The following is a 23,541-nucleotide window of genomic DNA, read 5'->3' as shown; positions in this document are numbered from 1 at the left end:
ATATCTGGAGCAACAAATTATGGAAATTTTGTAAATTTTAATGCCTCATTTCCATAGTTGCATTTGCTCCAAACCTGAACTCTAACATACTTCGTGCGTGCCAAAAAGTATGAAAATAGCATACGCTATTTAGTTTCCTGATATTGAGAAAGTCGTCGGGGAGCGTTCATCATTTGATAACTTTTCGTGTTTGTGGAGTTTCTAAAAAACTTAACTCATTCACAAATATTTATAGTACCTACAAGAAAATTTCCAACCAATGAAGTTGAGTTCATGCTTATTACCTAAAAAAACCGGTGGCCGCTGGAAATTACATTCCCGTTCCTGTAGACCGAATGGTAAATAGTCGACGTTGTCCAAAACACGTCATTACGGATCCTCCCGATCCATTAACGGTGCTTTTAGGCACCACAAGTACTGGTCACCGTCCTCGTCCAAACCGTCGCTTGCGACGAAGGGCTCGACAAGCGAATTAACCCACACACACAGCCCACTTAGTATCTCGCTGGATCTTCTCAGTGGGTCGCGTTTCCCATCCGGTGGTAGATTCTGCGAAGCACTGCTCTTGCTAGGGCCAGTGTTAGCAACATTCCGGTTTAAGCCCCGAGAGCTCACCTACATGTTAGGCCAAAGCTGAAATAGCCTCTCAAGGCTATTAGCATAGGTAGGGAAAAAAAGGGAGCTCTTACTGAGTTGCCGGAATTGGTGTATAAATTCATGTCCCCAATGCATAAATCACGTTAGAAGCTGGTAGGCTACCTGCCTGTAATGTGGTTACCAAAATTTGTCACCACGAGTTTCTCCCGAGGCTTTTCAGAGAGACCACTTAGTAGCAGCTTATACCGCAAACCTCTTCATCAGATTCGTTCTACAATTTAGTATAATATTCAGCATCTAAAACAGTTAGGACTTTATTAAAGTTATGTAAATCGCAAACTGACGTACTTAGTTGAGAGGTTTCGCCGAGAGAACTGTATCAATTTAACGATACTCCGCTGGCAGGTTAACGCGCACCTGTGGCCGATCACAGAATAAAAACGGAGGAAGATGAGAGAGGATGGTTATCTAATTTAACAAAAAAAAATGTGTGGTGTCGTGGGACACCGAATAATAACGAAGTTCCTTATTATAAAAAAAAAATGTGTGCGTGTACTAGTGTACACACGTAAGAAGTGAAACTTGTTTATGGCCTTATTTTTCGAAAAATGATCTACATGCAACTTTCTAGAAATTGGTTAAATAAAGTTAAATTAGATAAAGTTTAAACAAAAGGATTTTATTATCATAGACATGAATACACATAATACAATTATTTCACTTTACCTTTTTGCTACTAAGATTATTACAGCATTTCATTAATTGTAATAGAATTATTACTATCATTGTCATTGTCATTATATATTTTTGTAATTAATGGCTTATGGTAACTGAAATATGAAATATATGGTTTACATTCCACGAAATTTAGTGACCGAGTAAAAACTCCATCAATTGTAGTGCCAGATCTTGTTGTTGACGTTTGAGGACTGTTTTTCATGGATAAATTCAATTTATCTTTCAGAAATTCAACTAGCTTCAAAGAATTTTCCGATGCAAAATTTACATTAAAATCTCCACTTAAAATCATCGGTATTTTATAATTATTGTTACCGAGTAAAGAGGCACCTTCACTTGTGTACGGCAACAATGAATGGTGAAGAAAAAGATGGCGCGTAACGGAAAAATGTGACGCGTAACCGAAAAATGTGACGGTAAATTTTTTTCCAACGCCGATAAAGAAGTTTCACTTCAAATATTAATTTATCGTTCTATTCGAAGTATAAAGAATATAAAACTGGAGGTTTCGCAACAGCCCACGGTCATTCGGTAACGTGCGAACTTATTGTGGTACACTTCATTCACGGTTGTTTGCATAAGAGTTAGTGTATTACGCAAACGAACCCTCTGAGATCGTGGTCAATGAATGATAAAAAAATATTTTATTTTTTGTACGTTATTACAAAGTATGCATTACTAATTTGTACGTTATTACAAAGTTAAGTCATACACTGTATGCATTACTAATTTGTACGCTATTACAAAGTTAAGTCGAACACTACTGTGAGTATTACTAATAAAAATATTACGTTACGGACGCTTTTTCCTGGTTTTTTTCCCGTTCCAAAAACTTATTCTCGCAATTATTATTTTCGTTCCATTAATTTCGAGGTTTTAACGACAGACAACGTGACGTCACGGGCGACTGAGACGTTGTAGGCTGACACTTAAATATAATGTTGACTTAAAATTTAGACGCGCTAAAAGTTTATACACACTCAAAAGACTTAAAATGATCATGAGGTCTAGTTGTTTCTTTAACTTCTTTTGTTCTTGTATAAGAGGTTACGTCACTCCTCGACTAATAATATTTGCTGTCCTGCTATTTTGTCTTTACTCAAGAATCGTAGTCTTAGTTAATAGTCGTTAATATTAGATTAATCCTATGTAACTGAGACTTCAATCTAACGCCTCATGATGAGTCCCATCTCCACCGAACAAAGCTCGACACACTGAATACGCATAACTTTTGAGGTCAGGTACTGTAAAAAAGCTGAAAGCTTACAACATTCCGCCTGGAGCAGTTGTTTAGGAACGAAACCTTGATGAAGTTCAATTCAGCCCCTTTCACCAAATTTAGGCCCAACCAAGCGTCTGCCGCTAAGAATCCTGGGAGGGGAGTTCATTCCGGCTATGACATATCTCTCCTTCTTCAAACGAGGCTTGTGGAGAGTACTTAACGGTAGACAGCGGCTTGGCTCTACTCCTGGCATTGCTGAAGTCCATGGGCGACGGTAACCACTCACCATCAGGTGGGCCGTATGCTCGTCTGTCTACAAGGGCAATAAAAAAAACACAAAAAGAAACACCAAAATGTTTAAATTGCAGTTCACCCTCTACCGGGATAAGTACTCTATGCCCGGATCGTCGCGTATAAAAGTGCTCAGGTAAATCTGGCACGCAATAAATCTTCCCTCCCCCTCTAGACAAGGGGAAGACGAATCGTTCCTCTCCCTCTACCTTTAATAACTTGATGAATTATTGTTCGACGGAATTAAGTGTTTTTTGAATGTAATGAGCCCATCTTGAATTTATACAAGGTAATTAAAATTTGTAGCTTAATTTTTATTTCGTGTATGTAATTAAAATTTGTTTAACATGCTTTGATACAGTACTTTTATAGTTAGTATTTATGTATAGTATATAATACTTATGTGTAGCCGTTTTTGTAAATACAGTAGGCTATCAATTTCGGATGTAAATTTCTGTTTACCATCTCCGCTGTTTGTTATGTGACTCCCGCCAGGTCCTGGAGCGTTTTCTGGTAAATTTCATCCGAACTTTTGAATCGATATTTGGATTAACAAAAACATCTTTATATATAAGTATAATACGTGTTACGGGTGTTAACAAGAGCTCACTCACAGTCAATACTAAGATTAATAAAGTTCTAAAAATTATTAAGTAGATTCTAACTCTTATGTAGTACCATCATGCCTCTGTCCAAACGCTAACCACTAATGAGAAGGTGAGCCGTATGCTTGTTTACCTACCTGGGAGTTAATAAATAAGAACACCAGAAGCATGCGACCACTGTTTTGTTGTACCGTGTTGATAAAAATCTTACCACAAAATAATGAAAATGAAATATAAATTTAAGGACTCTGTAACACTCGTAGCGTTGGAATATTATAGAGGATCATTTCTCCTCAATAAATCAACGTCTTTGTCCTTCGCATGTAAATAAATAGTTAATGTACAGAGGATTTCGTATCCCTATTCAGGAGCATTGGCAAATAGGTGTACGTTTGTTTTTTTTTTAATAAACACTCACAATTTTTGTTACTATTTTTATTTTCATCAAAAAATTAACAAAATGCAACTAAGCATAAACTAAATTCATGTTATTTGTACTTTTAAAAATTTGTTAATGATATTTAATGCATTGAATCTTTAAATATTTTTTTTAATTAAGTCGCTGTGCCCGATATTCCCATCGTTAACTCGTTAGTAGCCTTTTGTTTGGATAAATGTGGTAGCGGTTATTGGACTACTAACAAAGAGAATAAAATGTCACTGTTCACTTAAAGGATATGAAAACTTATTTATTTGGCTGTAAATGTGCAGACGAAGCTTTCCCTACCTTTTTTTTGACGTGACAACGTCTTATAATTCGATGGAGCCGGTTGCACGCACGAAAAAGCATAACTCATTGAGGCGTTCCATTTAAGGCTTGAAGTGCAAGCAAGAGCGCGCAACGAGCGACAAAGAGGCACAATCGGCCTCCGCGTTCGGCAGCGTTCGACATCTGTCTCTCTCCTACTTGAGTGAGCGATGCATCCGCACGGACAGCTGCTATACAATAATACATTTACATGTTTTCGTCAAGTATGAAGTTCAGTGAATGTAGTGTTGTAGGGGAATGATACCCCGGCCCGCTTCGCTTACCATGCAGTTATTGTGCATACAGTCAGTGGTAAGCGAAGCGGGGCGGGGTATCAAACAAATAAAATTTAAATTATCTTTTGAAAAATGAAACCATTCCATCAGTACTTTCTTATGACGTTGTCACGTTCATATATCGTCAGTAAAGAGACTTTACAGACAACCGATTTTTTTTTATTGCTTAGATGGATGGAAGAGCTCACCTGGTGATAAGTGGTTACTGGGGCTCATACACATCTACAACGTAAATGCGCCACCCACCTTGAGATATAAGTTCTAAGGTCTCAGTATATGTAGTCACAATGGCTACCCAACCCTTCAAACCGAAACGCATTACTGCTTCACAGCAGCAATAGGTGGAGTGGTGGTACCTACCCGTGTGGACTTAAGAGGTCCTACCACCAGTAATTACGCAAATTATAATTTTGCGGGTTTGATTTTTATTACACGATGTTATTCCTTCACCGTGGAAGTCAATCGTGAACGTTTGTTAAGTGCGTATTCCATTAGAAAAAATGTTACCCGCCTGCGGAATTCGAACACCGGTGCATCACTACATACGAATGCACCGGACGTCTTATCCTATAGGCCACGACGACGTTAAGGCTAGCTTTATAAGGTTGAAGTTACAATCGCAGCTGTGTAACAGCAGCCCTGCTTTTCAAACTAGACCACGTCATTGCTTCACAATACGCTTCATTTCCTACCTTAAGCCCTCCCTTTAATCTACACTTCCGACACTGCTAGCCTATATTGCGACCTATAGACGCAATGAGGTTCGAATATGGAAATATGGAAAGCACGTTGAATAAAGACATGACAAACAAACCTTCCGTATACCCGGATTAATATACGGGAGCCGTCTATAATATGCGCATGGCGTCCGAAGCGGGTGAAGATAAACACATCGATCCCACCCGGATATCCGGTTAACGTAAACAATAGTGTGAAAGTAATCTGTGGTTACGGTTTTGCGAACGATGCGATTATACGGGTGTTCAAATCCCACAGGCAGGCACCATTTTTTGTAATGAATTACGTACTTAGCACACGTGGTAGGACCTCTTGTGAGTCCGCGCGGGTAGGTACTACTACCCTGCCTATTTCTGCCGTGAAGCAGTAATGCGTTTCGGTTTGAAGGGTGGGGCAGTCGTTGTAACTATACTTGATACCTTAGAACTTATATCTCAAGGTGGATGGCGCATTTACGTTGTAGATGTCTATGGACTCCAGTAACCACCTAACACCAGGTGGGCTGTGAGCTCGTCCACCCATATAAGCCATAAAATAATATTTAAAAAAATGTTCACAACTGACCTTCACGACAACTTATTTAATTATATAATTATATTGTGTAATAAAAATAAACCCATAACAGGTATACTTTGCGTAATTACTAGTGGTAGAGCATCTCATGCGTCCGCGTATGTAGTTACTACCGCCCTGCCTATTTCAACCGCGAAGAAGTAGCGTATTCGAGTTTGAAGGTCGAAAAAACCTATTTACAACACAATTGATGATCTATAGTTATTATAAAATAGAAATTATGAGGGAGGGTAAAATAATTTAATTACAAAATATGAGTAATATCTATGAATTAAGTTTTTACGATAAAGTACTTAAATTTGTTGTAAAAATCGAAAAATCCAAAAAATCAATTATATTCCTGACGTAATTGTTTTGTTCACAGTAAGAAATTTAATGAAATAATTTAAAAAAATCATTTCTTAATTATCCCGTCTTCATACTCCTGCCTACAAACGACAATGATAGCGCTTTCAATAAAGTAGATACACTTAAAATACAATATTTCAAAACCGAATCAATTTTGAGGTGCTGAAACAGAAACGAAAATTTAAAAATTAATTAAATGGGAACCCGCGACCGAACGAGAACAATAACGAATATCAATTAATGCGAATTCCTATTATAACCGGTTGGAATGAATGAAAACCAACTAGCTACAAAAACCGGATCAATTCGGCGCGCGAACGGTAAACACGAACCGAATACTGATTGGACGGTCGCGGTAAGTTTTAATTTTTTTTTTAACCTGACTAGTGCGGTGCCGGTGAATATCAAATTTGCCAGGACCGAAATAACATACATACAAATTACTATATTAAAAATTCTTAGCATTGCCATCTCCTTAATGTTTGAGCCATGTTCATTAATATGTTTAGTTCTTGTATCAAGAAGAATATTCAAAATTTCACTCGATCATAATAATATAAAAGTAATAGTTTAAAAAAACAAAAAATACGGTTTTATAGAAAATCCAACTAAAAATAGAAAATAAATTTTAATAAATTTGAATTAAACTTAGTGTAAGAAAAAATTGTTTTATTTTAAAAAAGCGTGTGTTGCTTTTCAGGATATTATCAAAATAACCCTTCTACTCATATCTGTTCATACAATATTTACTATAATAATACTGATACCATGCACCCCACGCTTTTTTTTACAATAAAATCATTTTCTCTTACACTATTTTTAATTCACATTTATTAAAATTTATTTTCTATTTTTAGTTGGATTTTCTATACGAGCGTATTTTTTTAGTTTTTTAAACTATTATTTATTTTTCATTTTTTACCTATATTGAAATTTTTTCAAGTATGCCAAATTTCGAGTTAATCCAACGTTTTAAAGGGGGTCAAAATCATGTTCAAAGATTCCGTTACATACGTCTGAATCTAATAAAAGCGTATTAAAAAAAGTAAATTAGTAAGAATCTATATATTAATACGTGAATTTTTTTTTTTTTTTTTTTTTTTTTTATTGCTTAGATGTGTGGACGAGCTCACAGCCCACCTGATGTTAAGTGGTTACTGGAGCCCATAGACATCTACAACGTAAATGCGCCACACACCTTGAAAGAGTATGGCTATCAAAGAGTATGGCTATCAGGTTAGTTAGACTGTCCAATTTTGATATTATTTTATTTTCAATCTGTCGATACCTCTATATAAAAATCAAACCTGATACACGTGAATACAAATACATAATTATCTAAATCAATTCTGTAAAACAATAAAAAAATGATCCTATCTTTCAAACTGCAACCCATTATTATCCACAGTGTGAGAGCGAAATTGATTTTAGCTACACCCGTTTCCCTTCTGAGTGAGCTGCAAGTTATAGGGCTCCAACCTATTCACTCGTTAGATTCTAATACCTTCTACCCTTCAAAATTCCTACGTACATTGCTCCACTGTAGTCCCATTCAGTAAATCTTGAGGGATCTAACATTGAACACTCTGCTTAATGCGGCGGCATCTATATATTAATACGTGAAGCAAAAACTTTGTATTCCTTTTTACGAAAATTGCGCGGACGGAGGAGTATGAAATTTTCCACACTTATAGAGAATATAGAGAAGAAGTGCACAATGCTAATATTTTTTTAAGATAATGCATAAAAAAACATTAAATCAATAAAGAAAACATTACACACACTACTATGTATTTGACGCACACACGCATGCATACTATTTATTTATTGTCAAACTTTTGTTCTTGACGTCTGTTGTCAAATTGAGAATAGATTAAATATTGATTGTCTTTATTAATATTTTTCTATAGTGTAGTCTTGGCGAAATTTGTGATTATAGAAGTATAATAGTCTTTGAAAATAGAATCTTAATAGTGTACAAACTTATAATTTCAATTAATTATAGTCGAATTTCGACTACTGCGGAACCACTAGTGTAGGTCGATTCTCAGAATCTAATGCGCTCCCAAATTCACGGTTTAAATCTTCATCGCGCCTCGAATGTTCTCGATTATCTAGCAACAAATAAAATACAATGGCCGCGCAGTCCTCGCTACGTACAAATTAAGTTTGTAACGATTCCCTGATCCAACTCCGTAATGTATAATGGTGTATTTAAACTTATAAACGAACATTAACGCGTTTCGGTCAGAGAAGGGCGAACACTTCAGTTTCAAACTTTAAAGTTTCTTAACGGTTGGTTCAAATTTAAACTCTTTAAGCTCCGGGTGACAGATTTTGAGAGAATTTCAAGGTTTAATTACGCTACATTAAAGTTTTACTGGTGTAGGCCGTAATGAACTGTCCCAACTTTTGGTGGAGAAGGACAATTTCTTTGTTCCGAATCCCTGAGTTTACGGAGATCTATTCCTTTTTTGTTTTTCTTACGTGACGAGAAAAGCTGACAACTGCTCTGTTTCCCAAACTTATAACATACATAAGAAGCGCTCGTGCAATTACGCACACTAAAAACATTCCTACTTCCATTTTGATCTCCCCAAACCACCCTTGAAATTATAAAGGACGTAACACAAGGCTCTTATCGAACCCTATTATAATGCACCCTTAATATTATTAAAGGGTGTTTTTGCGCGTGTGCCGATAGCTAAAGTAAACAACATCAATAATTCCCGACGGCTCTAGTGCTGGGAAGATTTATCGATGTTTGTATTTCAAGCTTTGAAACTTGATCGATGATGCCTCGACTTTTGAACGCTAATATTTGCGTTATGGATTCAAATTCTGTTTTTAATAGTATCGTTTTTGAATTGTTAACAATGAGTAAGCTGGGAGAGCTTAAGGTAGGCTGGTAGAACGAAGCTGTAACGCTATGTATTTTAATTGTTTATGTTAGACACTGCTTGCTTTTAATAGTCGAAAGTTTTAAGGCGAAATTTTGTATCATATCATTTGAAAATCTTATGAAAACGTAATACGAGTATTTAAAGGATTATCGATATGAAATAACATTACTATAAGCACCGACCACATGGGCGATTCAAGCCTAAAAGTGAAGGCCCGCATGTTATTAAACAACTTTGTGCACCGTAAATTTTCTCATTAAGATTACTGTGTTTAAAATTGTTAAATTCTGAACTCTAAATGTTCCCGCTTTATAATGTTTCTACTAGGTTTACTTACTGAAATAGAAGATTTTGCTAGAGCCTTATACACTTAGAAGTATGATCTAAATCATTGGCATTGGAAAAACGGTTATCCCTGTCGACGCGTGGGACGACATATCCTATTTAAAATCATTGAGAGAAGATGAAGTATTGCGAGTAACAGAAATATAAGAAAGGAGTTTTATTCCTATAAGGTCCTGGAGTTTGGTGTCGGATACCTGAATAATATCTGAACAGACTATCACCGCGTGCTATCACTATATGTAACAAATCTGCATCATTCTGTGATAGCAAGCGGTGATCAGGTCACGTATTATTTTGTCAGAATGAATTTTGTGGTGTTACCCACGTCAAACTTTCATTACAAATAAAATACTGTGAAAGTGAACGAATCACTTTTCCACCTTAATTGAAGAAGATTGCTTTGCTTTTGTATAAAAAATACATAATTATTTTTGATGATACTTACATTTAATGTGACAAAAAACATTTAATATTCTTTAATAAATCTAATAACTTATGCGCGAACAAATGAAAATTATGCCTTATTGTATTACTTATGTACATTAAAAGTAAATTTAACAACACAACACGAGATAAAACTTAACGTAACCACATCTTCGTACCGGATAACATCGATACAAGTAAACACGCCCGGTTAGTTTCGCAACTAATCCGGTTGAAACCAGGAGATAACCGTTGCCTCGAGCGATCTGTTAACTAAACATTTACAGCTGAATGTAAACAACCGGTTCTTTGGTTTTAGGGTTATTGATTTAACTATAAGATTATATCATGAGAATATTTTATTGGGATTGAAATACATTTTTAGTATAGATATGAGTATAAAATATTAATATTCATTTTTATAATTTGAATTTTTTTTTTCGCCCGTGTAGTCGGACGTTCATACGGTCCACCTGATGGTGAGTGGTTACCGTCGCTCATGGATGTCAGCAATGCCAGGGGTAGAGCCAAGCCGCTGCCTACCCAGAGTTTATTATTTGCTGTTGACATAGAGACCGGCTGATCTGATGTTCAGTGATGTCCGGAGTTTACAGATATCACAAAGAAAACACCGCCAACCAACTTAAGACATGAGATCCAAATCTTCACTTTATTGTATTGAAAGATTTATTCATTTGTTAGTCACGAACAGAGATATGAGTTACAATAAGTTATCACTAACATACAAGTTTCTAGTTTGAATATAGATTTTTTACTGGTGGTAGGACCTCTTGTGAGTCCGCACGGGTAGGTAACACCACCCTGCCTGTTTCTGCCGTGAAGCAGTAATGCGTTTCGGTCTGAAGGGTAGGGCAGCCGTTGTAACTATACTGAGATCTTAGAAATTATATCTCAAGGTGGGTGGCGCATTTACGTTGTAGATGTCTATGGGCTTCAGTAACCACTTAACACCAGGTGGGCTGTGAGCTCGTCCACACATCTAAGCAATAAAAAAAAAGATACATTATAGACTCCAATAAACTTAGATCAGTTTTTTGATATTGGCTAACCGGTATTCCCAAGTAGCGAAAAGAAGGCAACGCAAGGTTAATATCCACACCCGCATTTTGTTCATATATAAAAACCATTTATCTACTTTCATAACATTTCTTAACCTTAATAAAAACACAAATCGTACCTTTCAGAAAATCGAAGCTTAATTTTCAAAAATTCATTTACTTGAAAGATCACACGAGTAAAATAACAATGAAGAGACAAAGACAACGTTACAGTAAAATATGGACACAATTCGAAATATATATTTCTGAGAGAGTACGAGTCCAGTTTGAGGCATTCTTCGGACAAAAGCCTTTCATTTGTCACCAGTCTCCCAGGGTCCGAAGAAATTGCTCGCTTACGTACGCTGTACGAAGTTTTTACTCACGCGAATTTTGTTTGTCAATTTTTCACGTTTATACGAGTCAAGGATATTAAGGATTCTTGTTGATAAACGATTGTAGTTATTGGACGTGATTTGTTTAGTCAAAAGCTAAGCAAAAATTCTAATCGTTTTTCTTTTAATAAATAACTTCGGATTGATTCTATAGGCTCTGAAATGTTCAACAAAAACTTAACATACGTTGATAATTAATTATTTATTTGAATTTAATTATTGAGATGATTCCATCATCTCGTTTTTACTTTCGCACCGCCCGCCACCTGATAAGAGTCCATCCATACTACCTGGAGCCACTGCGATCATCCACTTTTTTGCCACGTACCACCCGGCTTTGGAATGAGCTCCCCTCCACGGTGTTTCCCGAGCGCTATGACTTGCCCTTCTCCAAACGAGGCTTGCGGAGAGTAATCAACGGAAGGCAGCGGTTTGGCTCTGCCCCTGGCATTGCTGAAGTCCATGGGCGACGGTAACCACTCACCATCAGGTGGGCCGTATGCTCGTCTGCTTACAAGGGCAATAAAAAAAAGATAATGGAATGTAAAGACGTGTAGTATTTCGCCTGAACGCTAAAAATTAACGTCTTTTGTGAACTCAAAAAGATACAATTTGCTTTTTTTATTAAAACACCAAAATTCAACTTTAGAACGATCATAACGTAACTTCGCAGTGATTACGTTGGCAAAAAGTCTAGCTTACAAAAGCATTGTAACTAAATGTACTCAATTATTTCCAGGATCTGCAATCGGAGATCGAGACACACAGGAATGTGTACGCATCGCTCACTGGAACTGGCCGGCGTCTCCTGGGCAGCCTGTCTTCTCAGGAAGACGCTGTCATGCTGCAGAGGAGACTGGATGAGATGAATCAGAGATGGCATCACTTGAAAGCGAAGAGTATGGCTATCAGGTTGGTTGGACTGTTCAATTTTGATATTATTTTATTTTCAAACGGTCAATACCTCTATATAAAAATCAAACCTGACAGACGTGAATACAAATACATAATTTTCTAAATCAATTCTCTAAAATAATAAAAAACGATCCTATCTTTCAAACAGCAACCCACTATTAGGCTATAGGCTATCCACAGTGTAAGAGCGAAATCGAATTTAGGTACACCCGTTTCCCTTGCGAGTGAGCTGCATGTTATAGGGCTCCAACCTATTCACTCGTTAGATTCTAATACCTTCTACCCTTCAAATTCCTACGTACATTGCTCCACTGTAGTCCCATTCAGTAAATCTTGAGGGATCTAACATTGAACACCCTACTTAAAGCCGCGGCATTTAAATTAATCAATCTATTGTAATTTAATAACACTAACTTACAATAATTAATAACGGGATTCCATTAAATAAGTAACGCCCACTTCTAATTCACACCACATTGACACATAATCATTAACCGGTTGTGAATTCGCTCGGAAACCGCTCATAATAGGTTTAGACCGGCCCGCCAGCGATTCGCTAACTCTGGCAATTAATGCCAGACCGTACCGGCTTCTGGCAACCGACCGGTTATCCGGTTATGCGATGGCGGGCGGTTTCAAAATGTGATTATTGTGTTGCGTGTAATAATTTTATGGGTACGCTGTAGTTAATTTCTACCAATCCGTGCCAACTTACTAGCGGTTGGAGTTTCACGTATATGTCACAAAAAATCGGTTGTCTGTAAAGTCGGTTTACTTACGATAGTTGAACGTGACAACGTCATAAGAAAATACTCATTCCGATAGAGGCACCCGTCACGCGCGGACGTGCTCATCGACCACTCGATCGCCCGGCCTTTGTTCGCCCGGCTTTTGTTAGCCCGGCCATTGTTCGCGCGGCCTGTGTTCGTGGTACATCTGCCGACTAAGTGCTCTTCCTGGAAGTTTTTATTTGTTTTGTTTCCTTTTGTTATTTCTGTGTTCGTGGTACATCTGCCGACAAACTGTCTTCCTGGAAGTGTTTAATTGTTTTGTTTCTTTTTGTTATTTCCGTTTTGTTGTGATTTTTCTTTGTCCTGCAGTAATCGTGCCGCATCGCCACCTGTGTTCAATAGAACCGCTCAGGTCCGAGAAGTTGGGGCCTCGCCGCAAGGCGAGTGTTTTCTAAGACCCAGGGTAGCCCCACCTGGGCACGTAGACATCATGGACGCTGTATTTGCGGAATTTCTCCGGCTTCGCTACCCAAAGCTCACTTCCGAGTTTCAGGCCTTCAAGGCCGATCACACTGCGAGCCCTCTCGTGGACTCCACCGAGCTCGCTGCTCCTGCGTCGCCTGTACCTGCGTGCAAAGCTTCTGCATCGAGCACCGCAGCCTCCGTCGTGCCTGCCGTTCCCGCGTCGCCTATACTGGCGAGTAAAACTGCTGCGTCGTCCGCCGTGGTCACCGTTCCAGCAGCGCGATCATCCGCGGCCTCCGTCGCGCCGTCCAAAACACCTACTCGTAGGTCACCTGCGCCCGCCTCCTCGTCCTCCGACTCTGACTCGGAGATGGAGGTCGACCTCGCTCCCGCCTCATCGACGGATGGATTCACCCTGGTGCAAAAGGGTAAGAAGCGTGCCGCGGAGTCTCGAGCTCCCGCGGCCGCTAAAATTAGCAAAGCCGCGAACGCGTCGCGCCCCCGCCCTCAGACTCCCGTTGCGCCTCCAGCCCGTGCCACTCCGTCGCCGCGTCCGGTGGCACAAAATAAAGCCCAGACCCCTCCCCCGGTAATCCTTCAAGAGAAGGCAGCTTGGGAACGAGTTTCCCTGGCCCTTAAGGCCAAAAATATCAATTTTACGAATGCCCGTAACCTCGCGAACGGCATTCAAATTAAGGTTCGAACATCCGACGACCATAGGGCCCTCTCTTCTTACCTCCGTAAGGAGCGTATAAGTTTCCACACATATACGCTCCAGGAGGAGCGCGAACTCCGTGCCGTTATACGTGGCATCCCTAAAGAGTTGGATGCCGAGCTCGTCAACGACCGACCTTCTCGAACAAGGCCTACCGGTTAACTCCGTACACCGCATGCACACAGGCCGCGGAAGGGAGCCATATAATATGGTTCTCGTCGCCCTCCAGCCTACCCCCGAGGGTAAGCAAATATTCAACATCCGAACGGTCTGTAGCCTTTCCGGAATCGCAGTCGAAACCCCACACAAGAAAGGCACACCTAGCCAGTGCCATAACTGCCAATTATACGGGCATTCTTCCCGTAACTGTCACGCGCGCCCCCGATGCGTCAAGTGCTTAGGCGATCACGCCACGGCCCTATGCACTCGCGATCAAAAAACCGCGACAGAACCGCCTAGCTGCGTCCTGTGTCGAACACAGGGTCACCCCGCAAATTACCGCGGATGCCCCCGAGCCCCGAAAATAAATCGCCGCGTCGCCCGCCAAAACCGCCTCCGAGCTTCCGGCCCAGACATCAAAGCCTCGGCACCCTCTGTGTCGCAGGCTAAGCCAGCGTTCGTTCCGGCGCCGGTGCCCAGTGTCTCGGCCTGGGCGAAACCGCTGCCGTACATGAACACGGCTACAACTCCCTCCTCCGCGATTCGTCCCGCCCCCGCGACTCGTCCCTCTCCCGCGACTTGCCCTCCGACCGCGTCCGACAATCTCGCTTTAGCGATCGACTTCTTTCAGTCGATCAACTTTGAGCGCGTTAACGCTTTGGGCGACGCCATTCGCTCTGCCTCCACTGCACAACACTTTATCGCCGTTGTGCAAGAATACGCCGACGTATACGCGTCATTAAATACGTACGTCCTCCCCTCACTCCGCCGGTAATCAATGGCGTATATAAGTAGAATAAAGCCCCTATCCGTAACGATAGGATTTTTTAACGCTTACGGTCTCGCAAATCAGCGTGATCAGGTTTCTGACTTTTTGCGTGACCATCAAATTGATATCTTTTTAGTGCAGGAGACCCTACTTAAGCCCGCGCGCCGTGACCCTAAAATCGCGAACTATAACATGGTCAGGAACGACAGGCTCTCTGCTCGTGGTGGTGGTACCGTCATTTACTATAGAAGAGCCCTGCATTGCGTCCCACTCGATCCTCCCGCGCTCGCTAATATCGAAGCATCAGTGTGCCGAATCTCACTGACGGGACACGCGCCGATCGTTATCGCGTCCGTTTATCTTCCACCGGATAAGATCGTTCTAAGCAGTGATATCGAGGCGCTGCTCGGCATGGGGAGCTCTGTCATTCTGGCGGGCGACCTAAATTGTAAACACATTAGGTGGAACTCACACACCACAACCCCGAATGGCAGGCGGCTTGACGCGTTAGTCGATAATCTCGCCTTCGATATCGTCGCTCCGCTAATCCCGACTCACTACCCGCTAAATATCGCGCATCGCCCGGATATACTCGACATAGCGTTATTAAAAAACGTAACTCTGCGCTTACACTCGATCGAAGTAGTTTCAGAGTTAGATTCAGACCACCGTCCCGTCGTTATGAAGCTCGGTCGCGCTCCCGATTCCGTTCCCGTCACGAGGACTGTGGTGGATTGGCACACGCTGGGCATCAGCCTGGCTGAATCTGATCCACCATCGCTACCGTTTAGCCCGGACTCTACCCCGTCTTCTCAGGATACCGCTGAAGCCATAGACATCTTAACGTCACACATCACCTCGACATTAGATAGGTCATCGAAACAAGTTGTAGCGGAGGACTTCCTTCACCGCTTCAAATTGTCCGACGATATTAGGGAACTCCTTAGAGCTAAGAACGCCTCGATACGCGCCTACGACAGGTATCCTACCGCGGAAAATCGTATTCGAATGCGTGCCCTACAACGCGACGTAAAGTCTCGCATCGCCGAAGTCCGAGATGCCAGATGGTCTGATTTCTTAGAAGGACTCGCGCCCTCCCAAAGGTCTTACTACCGCTTAGCTCGTACTCTCAAATCGGATACGGTAGTAACTATGCCCCCCCTCGTAGGCCCCTCAGGCCGACTCACGGCGTTCGATGATGACGAAAAAGCAGAGCTGCTGGCCGATACATTGCAAACCCAGTGCACGCCCAGCACTCAATCCGTGGACCCTGTGCATGTAGAATTAGTAGACAGTGAGGTAGAACGCAGAGCCTCCTTGCCACCCTCTGATGTGTTACCACCCGTCACCCCGATGGAAGTTAAAGACTTGATCAAAGACCTACGTCCTCGCAAGGCTCCCGGTTCCGACGGTATATCCAACCGCGTTATTAAACTTCTACCCGTCCAACTCATCGTGATGTTGGCATCTATTTTCAATGCCGCTATGGCGAACTGTATCTTTCCCGCGGTGTGGAAAGAAGCGGACGTTATCGGCATACATAAACCCGGTAAACCAAAAAATCATCCGACGAGCTACCGCCCGATTAGCCTCCTCATGTCTCTAGGCAAACTGTATGAGCGTCTGCTCTATAAACGCCTCAGAGACTTCGTCTCATCCAAGGGCATTCTCATCGATGAACAATTCGGATTCCGTACAAATCACTCATGCGTTCAACAGGTGCACCGCCTCACGGAGCACATTCTTGTGGGGCTTAATCGACCAAAACCGTTATACACGGGAGCTCTCTTCTTCGACGTCGCAAAAGCGTTCGACAAAGTCTGGCACAACGGTTTGATTTTCAAACTATTCAACATGGGTGTGCCGGATAGTCTCGTGCTCATCATACGGGACTTCTTGTCGAACCGCTCTTTTCGATATCGAGTCGAGGGAACCCGCTCCTCCCCACGACCTCTCACAGCTGGAGTCCCGCAAGGCTCTGTCCTCTCACCCCTCCTATTTAGCTTATTCGTTAACGATATTCCCCGGTCGCCGCCGACCCATTTAGCTTTATTCGCAGACGACACGACTGTTTACTATTCCAGTAGAAACAAGTCCCTAATCGCGAAGAAGCTTCAGAGCGCAGCCCTAGCCCTAGGACAGTGGTTCCGAAAATGGCGCATAGACATCAACCCAGCGAAAAGTACTGCGGTGCTCTTTCAGAGGGGAAGCTCCACACGGATTTCCTCCCGTATTAGGAGGAGGAATCTCACACCCCCGATTACTCTCTTTAGTCAATCCATACCCTGGGCCAGGAAGGTCAAGTACCTGGGCGTTACCCTGGATGCATCGATGACATTCCGCCCGCATATAAAATCAGTCCGTGACCGTGCCGCGTTTATTCTCGGTAGACTCTACCCCATGATTTGTAAGCGGAGTAAAATGTCCCTTCGGAACAAGGTGACACTTTACAAAACTTGCATAAGGCCCGTCATGACTTACGCGAGTGTGGTGTTCGCTCACGCGGCCCGCACGCACATAGACACCCTTCAATCTCTACAATCCCGCTTTTGCAGGTTAGCCGTCGGAGCTCCGTGGTTCGTGAGGAACGTTGACCTACACGACGACCTGGGCCTCGAATCTATACAGAAATACATGAAGTCAGCGTCGGAACGGTACTTCGATAAGGCTATGCGTCATGATAATCGCCTTATCGTAGCCGCCGCTGACTACTCCCCGAATCCTGATCATGCAGGAGCCAGTCACCGTCGACGCCCTAGACACGTCCTTACGGATCCATCAGATCCAATAACCTTCGCACTAGACGCCTTCAGCTCTAGGAGCAGGCTTAGGGACCTCGGTAACCGTACTCGTCGAACTCGACAAAGAGTTCGCCGTGCAACCTAACCCATGAATCAGCTCGCTGAGTTTCTCGCCGGATCTTCTCAGCGGGTCGCGATTCCGATCCGGTAGTAGATTCATTCGCGAAGCAGCTGCTCTTGAGCTGTTAGGTCTCCTTCGGAGGCGCTCGGGTAGCTGTTAGCAATTCCCACCCCTCCTGGCTGAGCCTTTGCTCGCCCACCTGTCCTGGTGAAACTGGAAAGGCCTCCGGGCCACCAGTAATCCTTCAATCATAAAAAAAAAAAAAAAAGAAAATACTGATGGAATGGTTTCATTTTTCAAAAGAAAATTTAAATTTTATTTGTTTGATAGATATTTTGTATGGACAATTGACACCACATTCACTTTTCACTGAACTTCATACTTGACGAAAACATGTAAATGTATTATTGTATAGCAGCTGTACACGCGGATGCATCGCTCACTCAAGTAGGAGCGAGACAGATGTCGAACGCTGCCGAACGCGGAGGCCGATTGTGCCTCTTTGTCGCTCGTTGCGCGCTCTCGCTTGCACTTAAAGCCTTAAATGGAACGCCTCAGAGCGAGGTAACGCCGCATGAGTCATGTTTTTTCGTGCGTGCAGCCGGCTCCATCGAATTATAAGACGTCACGTCAATATACGGGTCGCGATCAATACCTAAGTAATCGAATAAAAACCTGACAAAATAAACAGCGGTACGTAGAAACATACATTTTCAAATAAACATTTGCACGAGGCCATTATCGGCGCTCTTCGCATGCACATGGGACTTTAAAAAAGTCGCTGAAAATATGTTAACAGTCTGCGGCTCTCTGAATCGATCCATTAAAGTTATTTATTACTTCGAATATTGGCTTCAGCGTCTGTCCTCGTATCACACCGCTTGCGCTAGTTAAAATATTCCTGATAGTGAATTCAAATATTTGAAACGAAAAATGTTAGATGTAGCGTAATCAGTTGCCATTTTTATAACATAACAGAACAGCATTCAGATAAGCCTTGAGATTACATTCGTTGTGAAGACATAGAATATTACTGGTGGTAGGACCTCTTGTGAGTCCGCATGGCTAAGTACCACCGCCCTGCCTATTTCTGTCGTGAAGCAGTAATGCGTTTCAGTTTGAAGGGTGAGGCAGCCGTTGTAACTATACTGAGACCTTAGAACTTATATCTCAAGGTGGGTGGCGCATTTACGTTGTAGATTCTATAGGCTCCAGTAACCACTTAACACCAGGTGTGCTGTAAGCTCGTCCACCCAGCTAAGCAATAAAAAATAAAAAAGAATGCACAAGATTGCTAATTTCGCATACGTTGGGTGTAATTTTCCAAATTTTGCTGCCATATTTGGAACTCCGTATTTACCGAACGCCAATCCTACTAATATTATAAACGCGAAAGTTTGTAAGAATGTATGGATGTATGTTTGTTACTCCTTCACGCAAAAACTACTGGATGGATTATGATGAAACTTTACAATAATATAACTACCACATCAGAATAATACATAGGCTATATAGTTTATATGTGGATTACCTGAAATATAGAGGATAAGTGTCAAGTAAGTAGGAAAAAATCTGCCATCTTATTTTCATAATAATTGCAGTTTCCAAAATTAACTACAGTTCTCGAAGCGAAGTGAGAGCGGGTCGCTAGTATTTAATATAAACGCTATGCGCAAAATCGTGTTTTTTTTTATTGCTTAGATGTGTGGACGAGCTCACAGCCCACCTGGTGTTAAGTGGTTACTGGAGCCCATAGAACCATACAACGTAAATGCTGCCACCCACCTTGAGATATAAGTTCTTAAGTCTCAGTATAGTTGCAACGGCTGCCCCAGCCTTCAAACCGAAACGCATTACTGCTTCACGGCAGAAATATGTTTTCATTATTTCAAAATGTTTAACTATCACATCAACGAGTGCGTGCGCCTGGCCTTGGTTCGCGAACTATGGAAAACATCTGTTAATAAGCAAGAATTCCACATGACCACGACTGCTCTGCCAAGAGCAACCGACTATGATGATGATGAATTATCAAGCCTGCAAGTAAAAGCAAGTATAATATATATAATCGTGTGCGTTATTAAGGCGCTCGGTGTGACGGACCGACGTTCGTGTACCGGTAAAAGATTATTGGCATTAAATAGCATAAAATCGGCCGTAATACGTTTAACGGTGATTCGATAATACTCGAAAAAAATTGTTACGAACAATAACCTAATTCATAGAGATAATTACCCTGTAATTCGATGTTTAATTAGTTTTATAGACATAGGTGGAAGATATAACGACCTAGATTACTTTAGTGGATGGAGCCATAGTTCAAGACCTAGTTCATAGTAATGAGGATGCTTTGAATTGTTACTTTATAGTTTTTTTTTTATTGCATAGATGGTTGGACGAGCTCAGAACCCACCTGGTGTAAAGTAGTTACCGGAGCCTATAGAAATCTACAACGTAACTGCGCCTCCCACCTTGAGATATGAGTTCTAAGGTCTCAGTATAGTTACAACGGCTGCCCCACTCTTCAACCCGAAACGTATTACTGCTTCATGGCAGAAATAGGTAGGATGGTGATACCTACCCGTGCGGACTCACAAGAGCTCCTACCACCAGTAAAAAGTAGGACAAAACGTCTAAATCTAATAATAAATATTTAATATCATATTGTTTTCCATCACCTATCTACGTTTTTTTTTTTTTTTTTTTTTTTTTTTTTTATTGCTTAGGTGGGTGGACGAGCTCACAGCCCACCCGATGCTAAGTGGTTACTGGAGCCCATAGACATCCACAACGTTGACGCGCCACCCACCCCGAGACACAAGTTCCAAAGTCTCAGTATAGTTACAACGGCTACCCCACCCTTCAAACCGAAACGCATCACTGCTTCACGGCAGAAATAAGCAGGGCGGTGGCACCCATCCGCGCGGACTCAGAAGAGGTCCTACCACCAGTAATTACGCAAATTATAATTTTGCGGGTTTGATTTTTATTACACGATGTTATTCCTTCACCGTGGAAGTCAATCGTGAACATTTGTTGAGTACATATTTCATTAGAAAAATTGGTACCCGCCTGCGGGATTCGAACACCGGTGCATCGCTTCAACACGAATGCACCGGACGTCTTATCCTTTAGGCCACGACGACTTCTATTAGACGACTATTAGATCTAACACATTCATAGTTTCCAAACATGTACTTATACATATCTACGCACCTCAATGAACTACCTACTCGAGTCAATTATCAGTCGAGAGGCAGCCACTCAATCAGAACAATCAGCTGTGTACGTTATTGTACACTGATGTAGTCTTGTCTCGCTGATTGATTCAAGCACACGAGATAAGAAAGTACAATTTCATATATCAATCTCGTAATTAGTTTGATGCTCGCTTATGTGCCACGCGACACTAAACTAAGCAAGCTAAATAAATGAATATAAAATTAATCTATACTAATATTATAAAGCTGAAGAGTTTGTTTGTTTGAACGCGCTAATCTGAGGAACTACTGGTCCGATTTGAAAAATTCTTTCGGAGTTAGATAGCCCATTTATTGAGGAAGGCTGTAGGCTATATAACATCACGCTAAGACCAATAGAAGTGGAGCACCAATAAAGATGGTTTCAAAATAGGGGTTCAAATAGCTCCTTAGCATTCTATAATTCAAAAATATCTTCACTTTCTACGTAATTGAAGTGGGGGGGGGGTAAAATTTAGCGTTATGCCAAAGTAACTATTCCACGCGAACGGAGTCGCGGGCAAAAGCTAGCCTCTAAATATTTGAAGCATTCACATCAAGGTTCGTCGCATACATACACATAATATAACGACAATATAAAATCTTGCGTTGTACAAAGCATAAATTCAAGATATTTGCAGCGAGGCATCCCGATTATGCCAAAGGCGGCAAAAGTATGCGCTGTGGATGTTCCCTGGGAGAGATGTTTGAAAGATGTCGACCTTTCAGGCATTTATTCATAGATTAGGGATGCGTAGCTCCGGCTCGGGTAATGCGAAATGTTGAAACATTCTCATTTAATTCTGAGTGCCTTATACTCGGAATTAAATGAGAATATATTTCGCCATTTCCAACGGTACAAATAAACTATTGTATATCGAAACAAATAAAACTTACAATTTCGACCCGTCTGTCTGAATGCAGTAGACATTTTACTTACTTTTTTTCAATAATTCGTCAAGACATTTTATTAAATGCAAACGACTTCACGTTTTTAAGGAACTACCTTCATATTAGGACGTCTCTACCCTATGCTTTGCAAGCGAAGCAAACTGTCCCTCCGTAATAAGGTAACTCTCTACAAAACTTGCATACGCCCCGTCATGACGTATGCAAGCGTAGTGTTCGCTCACGCAGCCCGCACCAACTTGAAGACCCTTCAGGTTATTCAATCACGATTCTGCAGGATAGCCGTCGGAGCACCATGGTTCCTGAGGAACGTGGATCTCCACGATGACCTAGAGCTCGACTCTGTCAGTAAGTATCTACAGTCGGCATCATTGCGCCACTTCGAGAAGGCGGCACGACATGAGAACCCTCTCATCGTAGCCGCTGGAAATTACATACCCGACCCAGTAGACCGAATGGTAAACCGTCGACGTCGCCCAAAGCACGTCATTACGGATCCTCCTGATCCATTAACGGTGCTTTTAGGCACCACAAGCACCGGTCACCGTCCTCGTCGAACCCGTCGCTTGCGACGAAGGGCTCGACGAGCGAACTAACCCATAGACACAGCCCACTGAGTTTCTCGCCGGATCTTCTCAGTGGGTCGCGTTTCCGATCCGGTGGTAGATTCTGCGAAGCACTGCTCTTGCTAGGGTCAGTGTTAGCAACTCTCCGGTTTGAGCCCCGTGAGCTCACCTACACACGTTAGGGTGAAGCTGAAATAGCCTCTCAAGGCTATCAGCATAGGTAGAAAGAAAAAAAAAAAAAAAAAAAGGAACTACCCATTGAAACTTGAGGTCAAGTGCAACAAAATAACGATATACTATCTATACTAATATATAAATCTACAGTGGTTTATACGGATGTTCCGTTATAACTACTGAGCCGTGCATCCGATTGACTTGAAACTTGGCATCCATGTAGAAAATACATGTACTTAATGGATAGGCTAATATTTGTATGAGTGTCGGACTCCCTACACCAGTTGCGGGGGCGTTAATGATGAGAATCTTCGTGGGGGTGAGAAATAATAATGTCAAATTTAAATGCCCAGCGAAGCAGACCGGTATAGCTAATATAGTTTAAAATAGTTAAATCCGCAAAGTGGTGGTAAATTCCCGCACGTTTAGACTGACAATATATGTACCTCTTTCAGTTTTCGCGCGAATAAAAAAAACACGCCAGATTAAATCGTAAAATAAGTTTTAATTAGATGCACATGGAATTTGTTTGTAGGGCGTGGGGGACGACTGATAATTAAATTACTGCAGGCGATACAGACTGATCTCGAGGCGAGTTGTGGTATTGTTTTATCAGTATAACCGTTTACCATCAAACGAGCGAACCAACACCAATAAAACACCATAAAAATTTCAAACTTTATGTATCCGCGTCAGACGACGACTCTAACTCATAACGCGGCGGTCATTCCACGGGAGATAGCGAAAGCGATAAAAC

General features: G+C 41.6%; 1 protein-coding gene across 4 annotated transcripts in view; it reads left to right on the top strand.

Annotated features, from left to right (window-relative positions):
• LOC101738393 (dystrophin) overlaps window positions 1-23,541 on the top strand; it is a 513,865-nt gene that overhangs the window by 404,282 nt on the left and 86,042 nt on the right. For all 4 annotated transcript variants that reach the window (XM_038012113.1, XM_062669471.1, XM_062669469.1 and 1 more), the window contains one exon: window positions 12,020-12,192. In XM_038012113.1, the coding sequence (XP_037868041.1) occupies window positions 12,020-12,192 (173 nt within the window). The remainder of the gene's footprint in view (window positions 1-12,019; window positions 12,193-23,541) is intronic.

This window comes from Bombyx mori, chromosome 7, assembly GCF_030269925.1.
Source record: "Bombyx mori chromosome 7, ASM3026992v2".
Classification (NCBI taxonomy): domain Eukaryota; kingdom Metazoa; phylum Arthropoda; class Insecta; order Lepidoptera; family Bombycidae; genus Bombyx; species Bombyx mori.
This window is presented reverse-complemented; position numbering and strand designations above follow the sequence as displayed.